Source organism: Taudactylus pleione, unplaced genomic scaffold (assembly GCF_031769625.1).
Source record: "Taudactylus pleione unplaced genomic scaffold, aTauple2 ptg000290l, whole genome shotgun sequence".
Classification (NCBI taxonomy): Eukaryota; Metazoa; Chordata; class Amphibia; order Anura; family Myobatrachidae; genus Taudactylus; species Taudactylus pleione.
The window spans coordinates 9,435,590-9,455,248 of record NW_028284692.1 but is presented as its reverse complement, the minus strand read 5'-3'; the positions used below and the strand labels follow the sequence as shown (position 1 = coordinate 9,455,248).

Genomic DNA, 19,659 nt, shown 5'->3' with positions numbered 1-19,659 from the left:
ACAAAAAAGACAAAGGGCCGTTCAGTAAAATTTTCTTAAATGAAGAACATTTCTTTTAAATCATCCGAACTTGGATTTACAGTATACTTGAAGAGCAAAGAAGAGCTACCCTCAGCGAATCTAGGCAGTTGTATAGAGAGACAGTGGCTACATGACATAGGCCCGTATTCAATTGGACCGAAAAGCCGTTTTCGCGTGTTTTTGGTGAAAACTTTTCGCCGATGACGTCATTTTCGCCTGTTTTGATTTAACTCTGTATTCAATTTGGAAGACTTTTCACCTAGGCAGAAAGTCAATGCAATGTAATAGGCGGAAAAGTTTCGCCTATGAATAGCAGGCGGAAAAAAGTGTAGAATTGAGGTTTTGGGGTGCAACGTTGCGGGAACCCCCGTGCAGCTTCAGACAGACCCCCAAAGGTAAACAGTGTCAAAAAAAAAAAAACACTTGAGAACACCCCTATAAATCACTTTGAATTCGGGGGCGAAAAAAAAAATGTTGGGGGACAAAGTTAAAAACTAGCGAACTGGACTCTGGGGGGGTCCCCAAGTATGCCCCAGGTGTTTTTTTCACTGCAGCTGCAGGTGGATTTTTCACGATTTTTTTAACTTCGCTTTAGCAACTTTAAAATATGCTGACCCCCATTTTCAAGTACCCCAAATTTGCTGGGATAACTTATTTTCTGCAAAAAAAACCCCAGAATACTATTCTTCACCACTTATACAAAAACGCTATTTAGCAGCTATTGAGCCCATTTAAAAACACCAAATACCTTCAGCAAGCCAAATCGGGGGTAACCATAGCTAACCCCCATGTCAGAGCATCTTTTGGGGGGTGTCAGGCTGATTTCCCCAAATCTCACAGTACTTTCCGCTTGTTTAAGTTTCGCCGGGTCCCGTTTTCATCGACTTTCAAATTGAATACGGCGATACGTGGGCACGCGGGATACTTTTCCGCCTGCAAAACACGCGGTGTAGGTGAAGAGTCCGGGAGGCGATAAAGTATCGCAGCTCAGCTCAAATTGAATAAGGGCCATAATATCACTCACCCAGTGTTCTCAACCACTCCACATCGCCCCCACATGGAGCGCTGGTTGCTGACATGAAGGAGAATCAGTCAGCAACTTCTTACATGTGACGCTTCTGGCTGCTGCTGCTCCATGTGAGTGACTGCAAGTGTGGAAATTTAGCTCTGCTATCACAGCCAAGCTCTACACTTCCAGCCCCAGAAGCAGAGGATGCTTTCTCCTCCGCCTCCTGTTAATGTAAACAATGAAATGGGGTAGGGATGCCGTTACCTAGGGGGGCCCTGGGTATAAATGGGCATGGTTGTTGCAGCACATTTATTCGCTAAATGGTCGGAGATAAGCAGCATTGGTATGGGTAAGGGCTGTGTTCAGACATCAATAGGTATTTAATTGGTGCCGAGTATGGTACTTTATAGATCAAAACTTCATTGTGACACTTATGCTATGCAAAACTAGTCCCTTACTCTCCATAAATTGGAGCCTAGAAATATAGGACTGTTAAAAGTAGTGCTGACACTGCCTTTAACAGTCTTCTATTGTAACGGACTAGTTTTGCATAGCGGAAGTGTCACAATGAAGTTTTGATCTATAAAGTACCCTACTCAGCGCTGAAGACAATGGCGTAACTACGTTAGTGCAGGGGGTGCGGCTGCTATGGGGCCCGGCCCTCCTTACACTGGCAAAGCTATGGGGTTGCCTGGGGGGTGCACCGGACCACACATTAGTCATATTGCAGATGTATCTGACCCGGCCGCATTTACACACATTGTTAAATACGGGATCACCTGCTGAGCCTGCAAACACTACTAAGAGATCAGTGCTCTCAGGCAGGGGGTGTGGTGTGGGCGGAGCGACACTCGCTGCTCCCACCACGCCCACACCTCACCCCCAGTATGGAGGCACTGATCTCTCAATGTATTGCAAGCTCAGCAGGCGCTTCCATTACCCCCTCAGCGCGTGGCTTGGTGAGCTCTACGATAGTGAGCATCAGAGGGGACATCGGTGTAAAGAGGTAATGTGTTTTGTGTTAGGGCGCGAGAGGATCTATGTGTGGGCGAAGCACTGTGTGTGAGGTGGGAGCAGAGAACTGTGTGGGGGCTCCTCAGTGAGGAGATTGTGTGAGGGGGATCTGAGTAAGGGGGAATATCTGTGTGAGGGGGGATCTCTAAGGGTGCAGCACTGTATGTGTGTGCGGGTGATCTGAGTTATCGGGGAGAGCTGTGTGTGGGGGGTGTGATTGACCTAGGGGGCCCGTGAAAATGTTGCTATGGGGCCCCCCTAGGTCTAGTTATGCCCCTGGCTGAAGATACTCTCCTGTTTTCAATTCTATTCCTTTTGGGTTAATTTGGGAAACCCACTAATTCTTCTTAGGTCGCCGAGATTGGGCACCTACATTCATTTTTATATAACAATAGATATTTGCCTACTGCAGTGTTTCCCAAACTTGGTCCTCAAAGCACCTTAACAGGATAACAATGCTTGAGAACAGGGGACATAATTAGTACCTCAGTCATTTTAATTTAACCATCTGTGCTAAAATATGGATATCCTTAAAACCTGGACTGTTAGAGTGCATTGAGTTTGATAAACACTGGCCTAATGAGAATATTTAAACAATTAATTAAATTGTGTTTCCATCATGTATTCACTGATGAATTCTGGTGCAGAAGTACACAAACAGTACAGGATATATTAGCAATGTTAGGAGACAGAGTGAAAAGTGATAAGGTGCCAGCCAATCAGCTCCCAACTGTCATCTCACAGGCTGTGTTTGAAAAATGACAGTTGGGAGCTGGTTGGCTGGCACCTTATCACTTTCTTATCACTTTTCAGTCTGTCTCCTAACACTGCTTAGTAAATAGACCCCATAATGTTACAGTGTACAAGTCAATGACACAGTTCTTGTCCAGTGCATAATTCACCTTTTTCTGTAATGCCCCATATAATCCATTTCAAGTCATGTGGTTACCCTGGATATATTTTATGTTTTTATCTAAGATTTCACGGTAGGATTATAGATTTGCAAGACAGTAGTCAGCATAAGGGATTTAGGGGCCTATTCATCAAACGATAAATAGCCCGGTACCATGCGGAAACGCTAGTTTCCGCATATTTAAGTTACCGGGCCATTCATCATTAGGGGTCTGATAGGACCCCCTTGGTATTCAGCGAATTCCGAAAACTGAAAGTTTGTTTGTGAATACAAGAGCCATCTTCAGACGGTGCTTGCTCTCGTAGCCCGCTCCTTCCTATGGGAAGGATTTCTGGGAATATGAAGAGGTGTCCGAGCGGATCCCTCCGCTGCCTCCTCACTACCTCCCCGGCAGCTTTGCGCATATGTGACCCGTGGTCATGCATGCGTAGCCGGGACAACGGGGAGCAGGTAAGTAATGCAGCTACAGAAGTGCAGTAGCTGCGACACTAACCACGGGGAGAACTGCTTTCGGAGCAGTTGTCCCCTCACCAGAGCAATGATGAATTGATCCAGTGTCACGTTTCCCCCGCTGCGAGTTGGATACTTAAGTATCCCTCACAGCGACTTCAGTACTTCATCATTGGAGGCCATACGGCCTTCGATGATGAATAGGCCCCTTAGGCATTTGTTTATGGTATGTGTTAAATTATTCCACTTTTATATGTTACATCTTGATAATTGTTACATGTCATAAGCTTTTTCTCAATATAAATTAAAAATCTGTGTGATTTCATTTGTCTTTTAGCATTTTGATAATGTTCATCAAAAACAGCAAAGCACCATCTTGGTGGGGATTCAGCATTGCGGTATTGATGTTCGTTTCATCTGTAACCCAAACATTAATCCTTCATCAGCACTTCCAGTACTGCTTTGTGACAGGGATGAGGCTGAGGAGTGCAATCACTGGCATAATATACAGAAAGGTATGCTCTACAACCAGGGAATGATGACTGTATGGCCACAACAATGGGCACTGGGTGGTGCTGATTCTTGCTGGGTTCATGTCACCTCTTTTATATCAATGTATACAACCCAAATTAGTAGTGGTTAAACTAACCCATGCTTTATGTGTGTAACAGTATGGCAGCCATATCATGATATTGAAGGCTTCGTATTTATAATAAAAGAGAAATAACATTCAGGTAGTCTGGGATCTAATATTCAGAATTCCTGGAAAGTATAGTTTTCTGAAAAGATTTATTTATTTTATTTGTAAATTAGTGCACCATACCTAAATTATATAAAATATAAATATGACCAGTCTCTTTTCCCTTACTGCCCCTGACATACCCTTCTTTACTGCACTGTTTTGCAAGACTCCTCAAAGCAACTATGAGATGATCTAGTCATGGATTATATCTTCACGTAAGACATTCTCTGTGTAGAGGTGCTCCTCACAGTGCCTGTTGGAGGAGAAGTTGTTGATCAGGTTTATGTGCTTGCCATTCTTCTTGTTGCCATGTGTAGAGGTGCTCCTCACAGTGCCTGTTGGAGGAGAACTTGTTGATCAGGTTTATGTGCTTGCCATTCTTCTTGTTGCCATGTGTAGCAGTGCTCCTCACAGTGCCTGTTGGAGGAGAACTTGTTGATCAGGTTTATGTGCTTGCCATTCTTCTGCTTATTACCATGTGTCGCAGGACTCCTTACAAAGACTAAGGCACTGGGCCTGATTCAGAGGTTGACATAGGAGTGCCCACAGCCGTGTCTATTGCCGGCCACCCACCTGCTACTTTATACAACGGCCGCTACTTAGTTATTTTCTTGTGTACATCCACGCATCTGGATGTTCTCAGGCTGAGACACTCACTTTCAGCGTCTGTACTCTGTAATACCGATTGGTGCGTCCTTAGACACTACTTTCGGCATCAGCCCTATGTCTCCATGCTTTCTCTATTCGTGTATGGCCTCCTATGTGAGTGGTCGAGCATCTGTATGCACAGCCACTTTCACAGAGACACCTGTGACAATCCTATAACATGGACCATCTCCGTGCATGCGCTCCCTGTCGCCGCCTAGGAACTCACTAAATTTTCAGTACACTTCTCCGTGTGTGCACCTGAAATTACAATTGCACAGACACCATCGGGACGCATGAGCGGCGTGACTTAGATGCATGCGCAACATTCAGCAGTGCGTCCACCTCTAAATCAGGCCCGCTAAGTGATGATGTCTGCGTATGGGAAAACCCCATCCAATTAGGAGCATCTTGGGAAGTTCATACTGCATCTACTATTAAATGCCTGAGCAATATGTTTCTATGGAACTTTCTACTTCTGTGTTCTGTGCTATACATTCTGCATGGCCCAGCATGACCATTTGTATATGATTATTTGCTAGTGCCCTTGACCTTAGCTTAACCTCTAACCCTAAATCCTTTCTGTCTTACCTGACCTTTAGCTTGTAATTTTGAATGACTGTCCTCCTTACCTACACCTATCGGTCCCTAGGGGAGATGTACTAAGCCTTGGAGAGAGAGATAAAGAGGGGAGAGATAAAATACCAACCAATCAGCTCCTTTCTGTCATTTTGCAGGCTGTGTCTGAAAAGTGACAGGAGCAGACTGGTTGGCACCCCAAGGCTTAGTACATCTCCCCTCCTCTCTCATTTGTCAGCTGCTGTGTGTTGAGATAGAAGTGGGAGCCACAACTCGTGGGCATTCAATGGTAAAGCTCATCACTTCCTTACAGAAACCTGTGTGCCCATTAGATTCCATCCCTGGGTGAACCAATGCTAATGACCATTTGCAAATTGGGTTTACATTTAGGGCCAGTCTTTGACATTTGTGTAGTAGAGCTGCAGCTGGCCACAGTGCCTGTAGTAAGAGACATAGGGCTCTATTTATTAACATTATTTTTAGTAAAATAAAGTGAAAAAAGGTGTTTTCACACACTTTTCACATTATTTTAGTATAACCTGAAGTTACTAAAGAGCAATTGGAGTAGAATTCGTAAAATTCTACTCCAAGCCCTAATTATCACTTATTTTTAGTAATCAGATCGCTTTTCCCATAATTGTAATGGGAAATGTGATCTGTGTGCAAGTTACTAAAAATAAATTGTGAAAAAATACCGGGGAAAGCCCTGTGATAATAACGCCACTGCTAAAAAAAAATAGTAAAAAGAAAGCTTACCAGAGTCCAGGGACCGGAGATCGGGGCTCCGGTGTCCGGTGATGTCCTCCCTCCGGGCAGCTGGTCTCCCATCCTGCACTGGGACCCGGTCAGCTGACCGGGTCCCAGTGCAGGATGGATGATCAGCCGACTGGAGTCACGGAGGACATCACCGGAGTCCCGATCACCGGAGGTAAGTTGAATTAACGGAGGTAGGGGCGCGGGGGGTGGGGCTTCACGGCGGCTGGTCGGCGCATGTGTGGGCACTTGTCATGGTATTTTTTGCGAAAATACCATGATAAGTGTGCGGAGGGGATTCGCAGGGACAGTGCTTTATGGCAAGCTCTGTCCCTGCATGGGATTTTTAGTAAATGCCTGTGATATTGGCTGAATTCGCAATGCGAATTCAGTCGGTAATATCACACTACAATCTGCATTCAAAATGTGGATTGTAGTAATTAGAGCTCATAATGTTTCTGCTTGTAACATGACCTCTAATATACAACAATTCTTTACTTTCAGATATTCCAAGATGACAGGTTTATGGATACAAGATTCTATATATCTGTATTTATTAGAAATGGGAACAATATTGGCCATTATAACTATTTCATATTGCATAGCACTTATGTTTCACCTATTGGACTTAACATATTTAATGATTTACTGATTTAAAAAAATGTAAATGACCTGTGGCCTCACTAGAATATTCATGTTATGTTCTCTTCAGTCTTTGGTGATTACCAATGCAGCAAAGCGCTCATCTACAGTTGGGGAAGTTGTTAACCTGATGTCAGTAGACGCTCAACGTTTCCAAGACTTGACAACCTTTCTCAACATGTTATGGTCGGCCCCCCTGCAGATCTGCCTGGCACTGTATTTTCTCTGGCAGGTAAAAATTGTTCTTAAACACAAATACAATGTTGTCACATACAATCGGTCTCATCCCACCACCTGTTGGACCAACAACATTTTAATTCTGTCTTTGTTTGAAATATCAGATCTGAGGTTATGGGGCTTATTTATCAAATGTGTTTTGCAGGAAATCATTGAAAACAGCCTTTTTTGGAGGATACCTACAAAAACAATTTTTGCACCAGGATTTAAGTAGGGGGACCACAGCACGTATCTCCAATATCTTGTGCGGTTCCTCCATTTTCGTTTTCAAAAGCAGCCCCCATAGGTTAATTTCATGTAAGCTAAATTGTGACATTTACCCAGATAATTGGCACTGATAGCGAACACTATGTAGCCTATGGGCTTCATTGCTCTAAATTTTTTGGGAGAGGGATCCAATGATCGCACATGCGCAGTATCTGTACCAAGGTCCAATCACATTAGTGATTATTTTTACACATCGCAGGGACCTGCTCCTGTCAGAGTCCCTGTCACTGCATATGATTAATGATACGGTCTGACGATAAGTAATTTCTTATTGCCATGATACTGTATTTAGCAAAAAGAAATTATAATTATTGGGATCAATAGGTGAATATTAGTAAACATGCCTCTCTAAATTTTAGCCATTTCTGTTTTATGCTGTAAAAAAAATTTTATTTTTATTTTATATAGACTCTGGGACCTTCCGTGCTGGCTGGCGTTGCTGTAATGGTTCTGCTGATCCCAATTAATGCCTTTATTGCCATGAAAACCAGGGCTTTTCAAGTAAGAATTAAAATGTACAGACTTGTCTCAAATTTGGGGAGATAAATAAAATACAGTAATGGTGGGTACACACTGGGTGATATTACTGAGCGACTGCACGATTACGACATCGTAATCGTGCAATCCCTCAGTAATCGTGCACAAATCGTGCACTTCTATGTCGGAAACGACCAGCGATGCGCACTCGTTTCCGACATTGTCCATCGCCTGAACATGCAGCACAATCTGACGACCTTGTCAGGTTGCTGCATGTTGGGGAATGGGGGAGAGAGCCCGGCGCTGAACGATATCGTTAATGATATCGTTCAGCGGCTGTGCACAATGTCATGAACGACATTGAGCACAGCCTGCCTGGGACACACTACACGATATCGCTCAGGGAGCATATCGTGTAGTGTGTACGCACCATAAGGGGCAGTACACGCTATAGCAATATTTAGGGTCATGCCCGGCAATGCTGGTCTGTGGTGACGAGGCCCCAATACCCTTCGGAGCATGCAAGGTAGGTAGCCACACATGTGCAGGTGATATTCATAGTCATTTAAGCACTAACAGTTTTAAACATGGATACACATCTTCACCTTGCTTAAATGTAGCTAATGATTTACAGTAGTTTATATGAAGCCTGAGGAGTTTCGGCAAGTTTTCAAGTTTTAATTCAGGAAACACGTTGAGAACCACTTCGAAATTTGAGCATCTCCAGCTACGACCCATCACCCTAAAGCCTCTGCTTAATGAGTTCGCCTGCAGCAATGGGACAGGAAGTAATTCAATGATTAGAGAAATATGAGCAATAAGAACAAGCTGGCTATTACATCTTTCATTAACCTTCAACTCATTATTCAAATGTATCCTATTCTATCTTTAAATGTGGTCATGGGATTAGATCAGCAAGTTACACTTTCAGTGTTTATAAATTTGCTATTAACTCCAACTTTAGGTATATTAAGACTTGAGTGAAGGAGAAAACGTTAAAGCTTCTCCTTCTCTCTGAGATATAAATAACATAGCTTGTTAATGGAAAAATGAATAGTAGATAGCAACATCATAAGGGAAAAGGCATCAGCACTAAATGCTTAATAAAAAATACACTGTTCAATTTTATTCTAATGAAGTACATCAGAATTGAACTACTGTAAATTAAGTTAATGTATGCATAAGTATGACTATGTTTACATGTGAGGCTAATTGAACAGCATATCTATAAAATGACATTATTTTTGTGATGCCTTTAAATTTCTTGGCTAATGCTTTTTGTTATGGTTTCATTAGGTTGAGCAAATGCAATACAAGGATTCTAGAATTAAACTGATGAATGAAATTTTAAATGGCATCAAGGTCCTAAAACTGTATGCTTGGGAGCCATCGTTTGCCCAGAAAGTCTTGGAAATACGTAGTAAGGAATTGAATGTCCTTAAAAAATCAGCGTATCTCAACGCATTATCGACCTTCGCATGGACCAGTGCACCGTTCTTGGTAAGATGATCTATTTACTAATCACTCAATCAAAAATAACATTAGACAAACTTGATGCAAGAGAACTGCCTATACTGTTATCTTAATTAGCATATTATGACATTAGTAAAAGTAAAACTAAAGAAGAGCTGTGATTCCAGACTGGTTATATGGAGTATCACATGGGGACAACTGAACCTTGTTCAGGCTTTGTACAAATTTTCTGGTTCATATGAATTTCCAAGGGGAACGCAGGTGATGATAGGACACTTCTAGACTACAGTATGTGTCATATAGTCTCTCCTAGCAGTGCTGTAATTTAAAAAATGGGCCTTACCAAAAATCTGTGAGCATGATTTGCCTAATATGAGTGTTACAAATCTATTGAAAAATGATAAAAGTCACTTCAACACAGCCCATAGGATCAGTGTTACTGGAGAAGTCAGACCACACAATGATCATCATTATATTATGTCACTCCACTTATATGATCATTATGTGATTGGGGTGATCAGTCAGTCAATTATTTAAATTTGTTTAATTCTGCATATGTTATCTTTTTATTTCTTAATTCATGAATTCCATGATATACATTGAATGTTTTGAGTGAGCACTTTCTTTAGCTACCACGTATTTTACAAGACTGTAACTAGGGGTGTGCGAGCTGTGCCACCGCACTGAGCACAAAGCTCTGTGAGTGGGAGCCAGTTAAGATGCCTTCCGTCAGAATGCTGACGTCGTCATCCCGAAGGGATCAAGATACCGATGTTGGCATCCCGACAGCTGGCATCCATTAGTTAAGTATGCGGGTTAAGCTTAGGGTTAGGCCGGGGATGGGAGTGTTAGGTTTAGGGACCTGCCGGGGTGGGTTAGGGTTAGGCACCACCCGGGGAGGGTTAGTGTTAGGCTGCGGGGGGGGGTTAGGGTTAGGCAACACCGAGGGGAGGTTATGGTCAGGCAATGCTTAAGGTAGGGTTAGGCTTAGGGTGCGAGAAGGGGGGGTTAGGTTTAGGACCGCCCGGGGAGGGTTAGGGTCAGGCTGCGGGGGGGGGGTTAGGGTTAGGCACCACCAGGGGGAGGTTAGGGTCAGGCACCACCGGGGGAGGGTTAGGGATAGGGGGAGAGAGGGGGAGGGTTAGGTTACTTACCGGCCTCTGTCGGGATCTTCACCATCGGAATGCCACTGTCTGTCTTCTGATCGCCGGCATCCCATTCGCCGGTAAGTCATACTGACTCCCTGTTAGTGGCACTGTCACTGACCCACAGCTCTTGCTTCTGGCTAGCAGGTTGCTTGGTATTACTGCAGCAGTGCCATCCAGAGCATCCTTTGACTGAATGGCCAGACCCAAGTGAGCATTAAGCTGTGCAATGTCAGTGGCTTATAATTTTGCAGCTGTCGCCAACATGAAGTAGAAAGAGAGTGTTTCTTTCAGTAGGGTATCCGGTGGATTGGTTGACAATAAAAAGTAGAGATGTGCGCGAACCCCCGTGTTTTAGTTTTGGTTCTGATTCATCGTCATGTTTTGGTTTTGATTTTCCCAAAACCATCCTCACGTGTTTGGTTTTAGAACTGGATTTTTTTTAAACAAACAGCTAAAATCATGTAATTTGGGCCTGCTTTTGTTCCTACTGTATTATTATCCTCAAGAATACAATGTTGTTGTTAATATAGCCCATGATTCTTGTCATGACAAGAGTTGCAAGAGAAGCTGGCCATACTACCCCACCCTCCTTCCTTCATAATTGGGTAACAACCCCTGTAGTACATTCATGAGGTGCACCATAGAGTCTGAGTATGAGGGAAACTAGCTCAGTGGCATGAGGGCAGTACAGGGAAATGGAGTTGGAGTATGTAGTGGAAGGCAGGTAAAGCGTTGGTTGATTGATTTAGAAAATTTAATTTGAGACGTGGCCTTGCGAGATCTGTTTTGAAGCAACTAAGAAGATAAAAGGCCATAAAAGAATACAATGTTGTTGTGGATTCCTGACAAGGGTTGCAAGAGAAGCTGGGCATACTACCCTCTGCTCCATCCTAACTGGGTAACAAGTAACAACCCCTGTAGTATATTATGAGGTGCACCAGAGAGTCTGAGTATGAGGGGAACTAGCTTAGAGGCTCGAGGGCAGTACAGGGAAATGGAGGTGGTGTATGTAGTTCAAGTCAGATGAAAAAGAATGATGAATTGATTAATTAAAAAAATTAACATTGAGTCGTGGCCTTGTATCTTCTTGTTCATATAACTAAATAATACTAAATATTCTCCAAATTCTGTTAATTTATTTTAGATTTTGTATGGCACCAGATTATTTGTGGTTGAAAATGTGTTGCAAATTAGTCATGTGTTATAACCAATAAAAATGTTTGTCTATGCAAAAAAGTCTGTCACCAATGTCCCCCAAAAATGCAACCCATTATGTAAAGCGGTACACTCTTATGTTGTATATTTAAAAGGACATGCACAGTTTAACAAACCAAGCAGTTCTGCATCAGGGACTGCGACTTTTGTGGTTGAAGTGCTTGATTTATTTGGGCCCCCACAAAACAAGCTACCAATGGGCTTAATGCAGCTAATATCATTGTTAATCATCTCCCCACTTGGAAGATGCCATTATCATCCTCATCCTCCTCACCCTCATCAGTGTTAACATCATCATCCCCACTGGAATCCACCATTTCAGAAGTCTGTACTTTGATGTAATTGGTGGTCATATGTCTTCCTCATATTATTTGTTGTTAATTTTTATGAACATCAGTTTTTTAATTTTTAGCAAGTATCCTCCTACGTCAATCACTCACAAAGTTCCTGGCTGTGCTAAACACTGTATCCGAGTACACACTAGAGGGTGGGCAGCTTAAGTAAAGCAAATCTAGTTTTACAAGGGACCCCAAATTGCCTTTTTTTCCTCCCAGTATTCAAAGGGACTTTGTGACATGCTTATTTGTACATTGTCATTAAAATAATTCTCCACCATTCTATTGATGCTTAGTGTTCAGAATGAGTTACAGCAAAGGCATCAATGTTGGCAATTTTACGTTTATCGGCAGTAAAGCTTCCCTTTCTTATTAGAGGTGATGTTTTTTTTAACATTGTGAAACTTTGTTTAGATTTCAGGTGCTTTTTCTTAAACTATTTGCCCTGGACCACCTTTAGTAGATGTTGAAGTACTACCACGACTGCTGGCAGCTTCTGATCGACTGATCCAATTTGACTCACAGCGCTCTAGTCAGGGTAGTAGAGAGACAGCCCTGGGGAAGTGGGGGTGTCCTAATTGTGGGAAGTCTGGCCACGCCCCTTTCACTCCAGGGACTGGGGCACTGTGAACCCCCCAGCCAGGCGCAAATCCGGATGGGTGCGTAATCAGGCACAGGCAGAGGAGATAGCAGCTGCTGCTGCTCAGCGGCCCGGCATGTGCTGGGCTGCTGACAGGTAGGAGGCAGGGGGGCGGCTTATCCGGGTAATTAGTACCCGACCCCCCCCCCCTTGGTCCCCCTGCTCCTAGTATAAGGGTGGCACCCTAATGGCATCATATTTTTTAGCACACAAGTGTTATCATTTTATTTTTTTATAACAGTGCTTAAACACACACCACACTGCCTCACAGTGCCTCTAGTAATAGTGATGATTTTGTATTTTTAGCACACAATTTTTATCATTTACATTTTTGGTAACAGTGCCTGAACACACAGCACAGTGCCTCACAGTGCCCCCAGTAATGGTGACACCCTAATGACATATTTTTGAACACAAAAGTTTTATATTCTTACAATTTTTTAACAGGGCCGGAATTCCCTAAACACGCAACAAACTGCCTCACAGTGCCCCAAGTATAAGCCAGGTGGCACCCTAATAGTAATGATGACGTTATATTTTTTTCTTGTTTTATAACAAAGTGACCCAGTAGGCTTTTTAAGTAACACAGTGTTGCAGTCCACACCTAAGGCAATTTGTGTACCTCACAGTGCAGCAACAGCACACAATGCCTCTACAGTGCCCATTAAATACAGTGCTTCCAATATTTTTTTCTTTTTTAGAAAAAAAGTCCCCCAGTAGGCTTTCTTTTTTTTAGTAACAAACAACAACAGTGCTGCAGTCCACTCCTATAGAGTTTTTTTTTCTGTACCTCACAGAGTGCTGCAGCCAGCCCATAGTACTGCATTCAGTGCTCCTAATCGTTTTTTATTTAGTACAAACTAAGTGCCCCTATACTACCCACAACCCTCTCCCTCTGGTCTCCAGTGTGGAATGGTGCCTGTTCACAAGGGAAGGACTTTAACATGCACTCTAAACCGCGTGAGATCTGAAGCCGGAAAGATGTTTTGCCTCATATTGCGATCTGAACAAGGTGTGAAGACCCGAGACTCTCCTCGGTTTGACTTGTAACCTCTAAGTTCGGGATTGCAGAATCCGAACCCGCACAGCTCTACTAAAAAGGTCAACATTCAGAAGGTCGACACATTCTGAATGTCCACAGTCAAAAGGTTGACATGGTCATTAGGTCGACCATCATTCTGTAGACATGTATTTAGGTTAACAGGATTAAATGGTCGACTATTTCAAAAGGACGACATTTATCATGTTAACACTAAGGGCCATATTAAATTTGGGAGAGAAAAGTCCGTGGTGGACTTTTCGCTCCACATCGCAGGTTTTCCAGGGATAAAGTATCAGGTGCGTGCCCGCTTTATCCCCGTATTGAATTCGAAAACGGGAGCCGGTGGAAAGGTATCGCCAAAAAACGGGCATTTTCGGGAAATATTCCAGGGGCCCCCCCTAAAGATGTCTAGACATGTCGGATCATTATGGGTACCCCCATTTTTACCTGCTGAAGGAAGTCTGGGTTTCTAATAGCCGCGGCAGGTGCATATTTACGGCTATGAAGAAGTGATGAAGAATAACACTTAGATTTTTTTGGAGGGGAAAATAACTATTCCCATCAAATTTGGGGTACATCTAAATGGGTGCAAGTATAGTTTTAAGTCCCTAAATTGCATTTTGAAAATAGTTCAAAAATGCACCTGCCGCTACCACCCGCATTTTTTAAACACCGTTTTTTCTCAAAGACTTTTCACACCTGCCAAAGTATTTGAAATTGAATACTGGGATAATTGAAACAGACAAAAATGACGTCATCGGCGATAATTTATAGCCGATTCCGACTTTTTGCAGCCTAATTGAATACGGTCCTAAAATTTCGACCATATTAACATATTGACTGTTTACATTCAGAACCAATCGACCTTTTGATTTTTACTTTCTGAAAGTTGACCTTTTCACTGTCAATTTTGCAAAGCACACTTCTACAGCGCCCACTCCCAAATTAATTCTCCTTAGGCAACAACATAAAGCTGACTTACGGCAGCGCCAGCCCTGTCCACTCTTTGTCTCTTTATTGCTTTTAAGAATGTATTCCCACTTACAGCAATTGATAGAAAATCAAAATATGCATTTAATCATTGTTGAAACAAGAGCAGATTTTGTTTTAATCAAATAAAAATGTTTATTAAAAAACTAGTAATATGGACCGGACATGTGCTGAGTCATCTGAGCCCTGCTATACTTACCCTGTGCCAGGCCTGGGCCTGCATTGTTCTCTCGTTTCCTTGGTTGTCTCATCTCCATGACGGCACTGAGAGTCATTGCTGTTGGAGGGGAGGAGGTGTGCCTCTGCTCCCTCTGCAAATTTCCATCTCAGGACATGCTATCCTTATATAGTTTTTCAGACTGCTTAATTTATCGGGAATATTACTAACTGGATGTAGTGCCGACAGTCCAAATGCCGGCGCCGAAATCCCGACAGGTTGGGATTCCGGCACCAATATCCCAACCGTCGGCATCCTGAAGGTAAGTATCGGGGTGTAAGGGAAAGGATTGGCGTTAGCTAGCGGGGTTAGGCATTAGGGGGAGGGTTAGGGTTAGGCACCGGGGAGGGAGTGTTAGGATTAGGGTGCAGGGAGGGGGAGGTTTGGTTTAGGCACTAGGGGGGAGGTTAGGTTTAGGCACCGGGGAGTGGGTCTTAAGTTTAGGGTGCGGGGAGGGGGGGGGTTAGGTTTAGGCACTAGGAAGGAGAGGTTAGGTTTAGGCACCGAGGAGGGAGGTTTAGGGTAGTGGTAGGGAAAATACTCACGTCCCTTCCTATGGGTTCTGGCTGTCGGGATGCCGCTGTTGGTATTCTGAACAGCGGTATCCCGACAGCCAGGATTTCATACCCAACCCTTACTAACCTATACCCCTGAATAGCTGGTTATTTCTCTGTAAATACTTGACTTTGGGATGCATGCTTTTTAATTAAGAGCTATCACAATTGTAAAGTCATTTGGTATGCATAAAAAGAGACCTAATATTTGTTAAGTTCTCTAATGATGATTATTATATTATTTTCACATTTTTAGGTGGCCCTGACTACCTTTGCTGTGTATGTCACTGTTGATGACCAAAATATTCTGGATGCAGAGAAGGCATTTGTTTCCCTCTCTCTATTCAATATTCTAAGATTCCCCCTTAATATGCTTCCTCAAGTTATAAGCAACTTAGCACAGGTAAGAGAGTACAGTTTGTGTCTGTTTTCCATTCTAAAGCTGAGTACACACTTTTCGTGCCCCATACACACTGCAGGATCCACCGTCCGTCGGCACAATGTAACATTATACACTATGCTGCATGTAACTATACCGCGTCGTTCATTAAATTGTCCCGTAGATGCAGCCGGGAATGACGAATAAACACTATACCATGTGTACGATATATGATCATCGTCGGAACGATATATCAGGCGATCTATCGTATGGTGTGTACTCAGCTTAAGTATACCATACCTAAAATTGAAGGTGGTGTAAATGTTCTAAAAACAAAAGCCTATGTGGCAGGATTTGAAGCAGAGATAATGTAAAAAGCAATACTTGCCATGCATTGGATTAAAAATAAAAGTTTTACTTTAAATCCAACTGTAAAACCTCTGATAAACTACCCAATATCATCGGTTTATAAAATCACTGCTCACTAAATATTAACCCTAAGGCTATTATGTGTAATTGTTTTAACATATTACAATGTGAGTTCTTGATAATAGTTGTTAATGAAAACTCATGTCAAAGGAAGAGATTCAGTTAGCCGCGAGTTGTCCGAAAATTGCTTAACGTGGGTTAAAAACCTGCGGCTGCAAATTTTTGCTATTCAATTATAAATCTGTGTTTAGTAAACGTGGGTCTCAATGGGAGTTAAAGTAGATTTTACTTTGCAGCTCCTGGCGGTGAAAAGTAGGGAAAATTCTTATTTTAATATTAAAATTATAGGACACAATGCAGTACCAAAGATCTCGCAATTAATAATAATGTATTTACAGGTTTTTAAATCGGAAAAAATGCATGTAATTTTCTCTAAAAACCAGTAAAATGGCCTAAATGATTTGGGATATGTATGTTGAGGTGCAAGGACTTAACTAGAGCTCTGTGGGCCCCATAGCAACATTTTGAAGGGGCTCCAACCCAATGCTTCTAGAGGGACACCCCGCTCTGCAGCAGTTGGCAGTTGTTTCTTTTGTGCCCCATAGTAGTGACCAGGAAAGCCAATCCTGGGATCAATATCCAGGGATTTAGCGTGAAAAATGCTGCGATTTGATTTGGTGCCTCCAATCCTGGGATTTTTGGGATTAAACCGCCCTCAGGCCTCCTGCGGATCTGCTGTACGCAGCAGCACGTCAGCCTGCTCCTTATTCAGCCATGCCTGTACTGTAGGCTGGTGTGTGGGCAGCTGGGCCGCCATCAGGGAAGGTATGGGCGAGGGGGCCGCCAAGCCAGCTACACACACTGTCTGTTTAGGACAGGCAGCAGAGCACACTCCATCCTCCCAATGTGCCTCCGTCTATGGACTCCACCCCCTCCTCTACTAGCTCTGCTTAGTGCTTACCCAGCTTCGTCTCGTTTGGCGGGGTCAGGTCTTTTGTTGTTCTGCTACTGCACAGTACAGTCCAGGGAAGATGTGGCCATGTAAGTACATATCAAAAGACACTCACCCCCACTGTCTCCTCACTGTCTTTGTTCATGCCCCTTCCTCCACCCTATGCATTTATCTCAGTCTTCTAACCTGTCTTTCTAGTTTTGTAGGTGTGTGCCTCTGATCCACCCATGTACAGTATGTATCTGCTCCCCTATGTGTGCCCATCACCACCTGTATGTGCATCTGCCCTGCTCTCCATGAGTGCCTCTGCCTGTTGTTTTCATTATCCCTCGTGGTCCCATTATCCCATCTGTCTCCCCATCCCGTCCCATCTGTCTCCAGTCTTTTCCCACCAGTTATATTCTTCTTGAGGGCCCATTTTCATTGATCAACTCAATCCCAGGAATCCTGGGATTTAGATTTTTTTTACTGATCGAAAAAATGATGGGGGATTGGCTTCCCTAGTAGTGGCGTAGTTAAATGTATGCCCCAGTGTCCTACTTCACATTATGCCACAATGCAGTGCCCCCAGCTCTCATTATGCCTACAAGTGTGTATACACCTATTTTTATTGTGTTAGATCTGTAGAGACAACAAAAGAACAGGGGTGTCAAACATAATATAAAGTGTATTTGATATAAATGATATATAAATAAGTTAATCTGCATACCAGAGAAATGTAAAGAGTGTGTATCTGGCAACACTGCTCTTAAAAGCAGAGGTTTCACATGAACCAGATGATATAGAAATCCAATAGATTATATACTGGCACTAAACCAAGCTCTGTTGTTAATAGTATTAATTAGTAGCAACAGTTTGGTGTGCCTATATTTGTATATATTAGTATCATGCACTGAAAGGCGGTTAGTTGTAAACAGCATGTCACTGGTATTTAGTAGGAGCTTTCGGGCACTAAAGTAACTTTTGGTGTTAAGATGGAATCCAAGATGTATAGTAACTGAAGTCTCAAAGCACATGGCAGCTGATTGAAGTCTCTGAATCTCCTCTCCAGTGTGGAATTGAATATGACTCAATATTCCTTAGGATGACTGTCAACTACCGATGGTTGTGCAACCGTCTATGGTCTATGGCCGATAGGAAGTGTTTTTTTCATTGCCATTGGCTAAATCATTGATGGCTTCCTACAATGATTTAAAACCATCAACAATCGATGGCACAGCCTTCTATGGCCATCACTACTCTTGCTCACACATGCCAACATTGAATCACAGTACCCAGTCTGGGAAACAAATTCTGCACAAAGGTTCCGCCTGCCTGAAGTAGAAAATAAAGGTTCCGCGTCCTAGTAAACAATGTCTTAGCAAAATGCATGACTAATCATAGGGAGGTGGGTGTCTCTCCCAGCAGAATAAGGCGGTGTGAGGCAGACCCGGGGGCAATCTGGTCCCCGTAGTAACGGCACCCCCTGTACCCACTGCAGTCACACTACTTTTGACGTGTTGTATTGATAGGAAAGGGTTTTTTCATTTTGCAGATGGGAGTTACTACTGTTTACCACTTGAAACTACACACTTAAAAATCTCTATAAAGACATTTTATTGTACTCCAAAACACTTTATTTGCTGAAATACACAAACGTTTGACACCGTGTGACTGTCTCCATTACTTTGCCTATGGCCACTAACAGTCAGCTCTCTGTAATGTGCTGCTATCTTAGTTGCCACTTTTGGGGGGCTCGGCATGATTTCCCCGCTTTTTCTTGTTCTTCACATAAGTCACACATTGCAGAGTTTATGCGCAACATCCGCGACTTACAAGAGTATTTTTTATTGAATAGTGTAATGCGCAACATCCGCGACTTACAACAGTATTTTTTATTGAATAGTGTAGGAATCGGAAATGCGATTCATGAAATTATATCTCGTAAAATGTGCGCAGTGTTCATCTGTGAGCACAGGGCATGGAACACAAGGTAAATGAATCTAACCCAAAGAGACAATGTGTTATACACTATTATAGATAGTAATGGTTATGTATTATGTAATATGTAACAAATTGTCACATTGCTTTTATATCAGGCCAGTGTTTCCATTAAAAGAATCCAGAATTTCTTGGCTAACGATGAGTTAGACCCGAGCGCAGTGAATAAAGATAAAACAATACCTGGTAAGTTCATAAAATATAATGTACGTACGTTTGTTTTTACATATAGGTCACTTACATTCCCTTACATGCTCATATGACCTCCTAACATGCCCCTCACATGTTCATCAGACCCTCTCCCATGCCTTTTACCTCCTTCATATGCATTCTCAAACATCTACCATTTACTGTATGTTTACAGCTGGAGCCTGCAGACTCTGTGGTGCAAATGAAGGAGTGAGAGTAGACTGCACTCCCCCCTTCAACATAAATTGGTTGTGCTGTGTAACTTCCCTGCATTGGAGTTGGTCACGTGACGTGGACATAACATGCTCTTAATCAGTCTTATTCTCTATTTTATTCCAAAGCAGACAATAATTCACATTAGGATCAG

General features: G+C 42.8%; 1 protein-coding gene across 2 annotated transcripts in view; it reads left to right on the top strand.

Annotated features, from left to right (window-relative positions):
- ABCC3 (ATP binding cassette subfamily C member 3) overlaps positions 1-19,659 on the top strand; it is a 142,281-nt gene that overhangs the window by 81,400 nt on the left and 41,222 nt on the right. For both annotated transcript variants that reach the window (XM_088482664.1, XM_088482665.1), the window contains exons 9-14: positions 3,745-3,922; positions 6,839-7,000; positions 7,681-7,773; positions 9,046-9,249; positions 15,620-15,766; positions 19,202-19,289. In XM_088482664.1, coding sequence (XP_088338790.1) covers positions 3,745-3,922; positions 6,839-7,000; positions 7,681-7,773; positions 9,046-9,249; positions 15,620-15,766; positions 19,202-19,289 — 872 coding nt within the window. The remainder of the gene's footprint in view (positions 1-3,744; positions 3,923-6,838; positions 7,001-7,680; positions 7,774-9,045; positions 9,250-15,619; positions 15,767-19,201; positions 19,290-19,659) is intronic.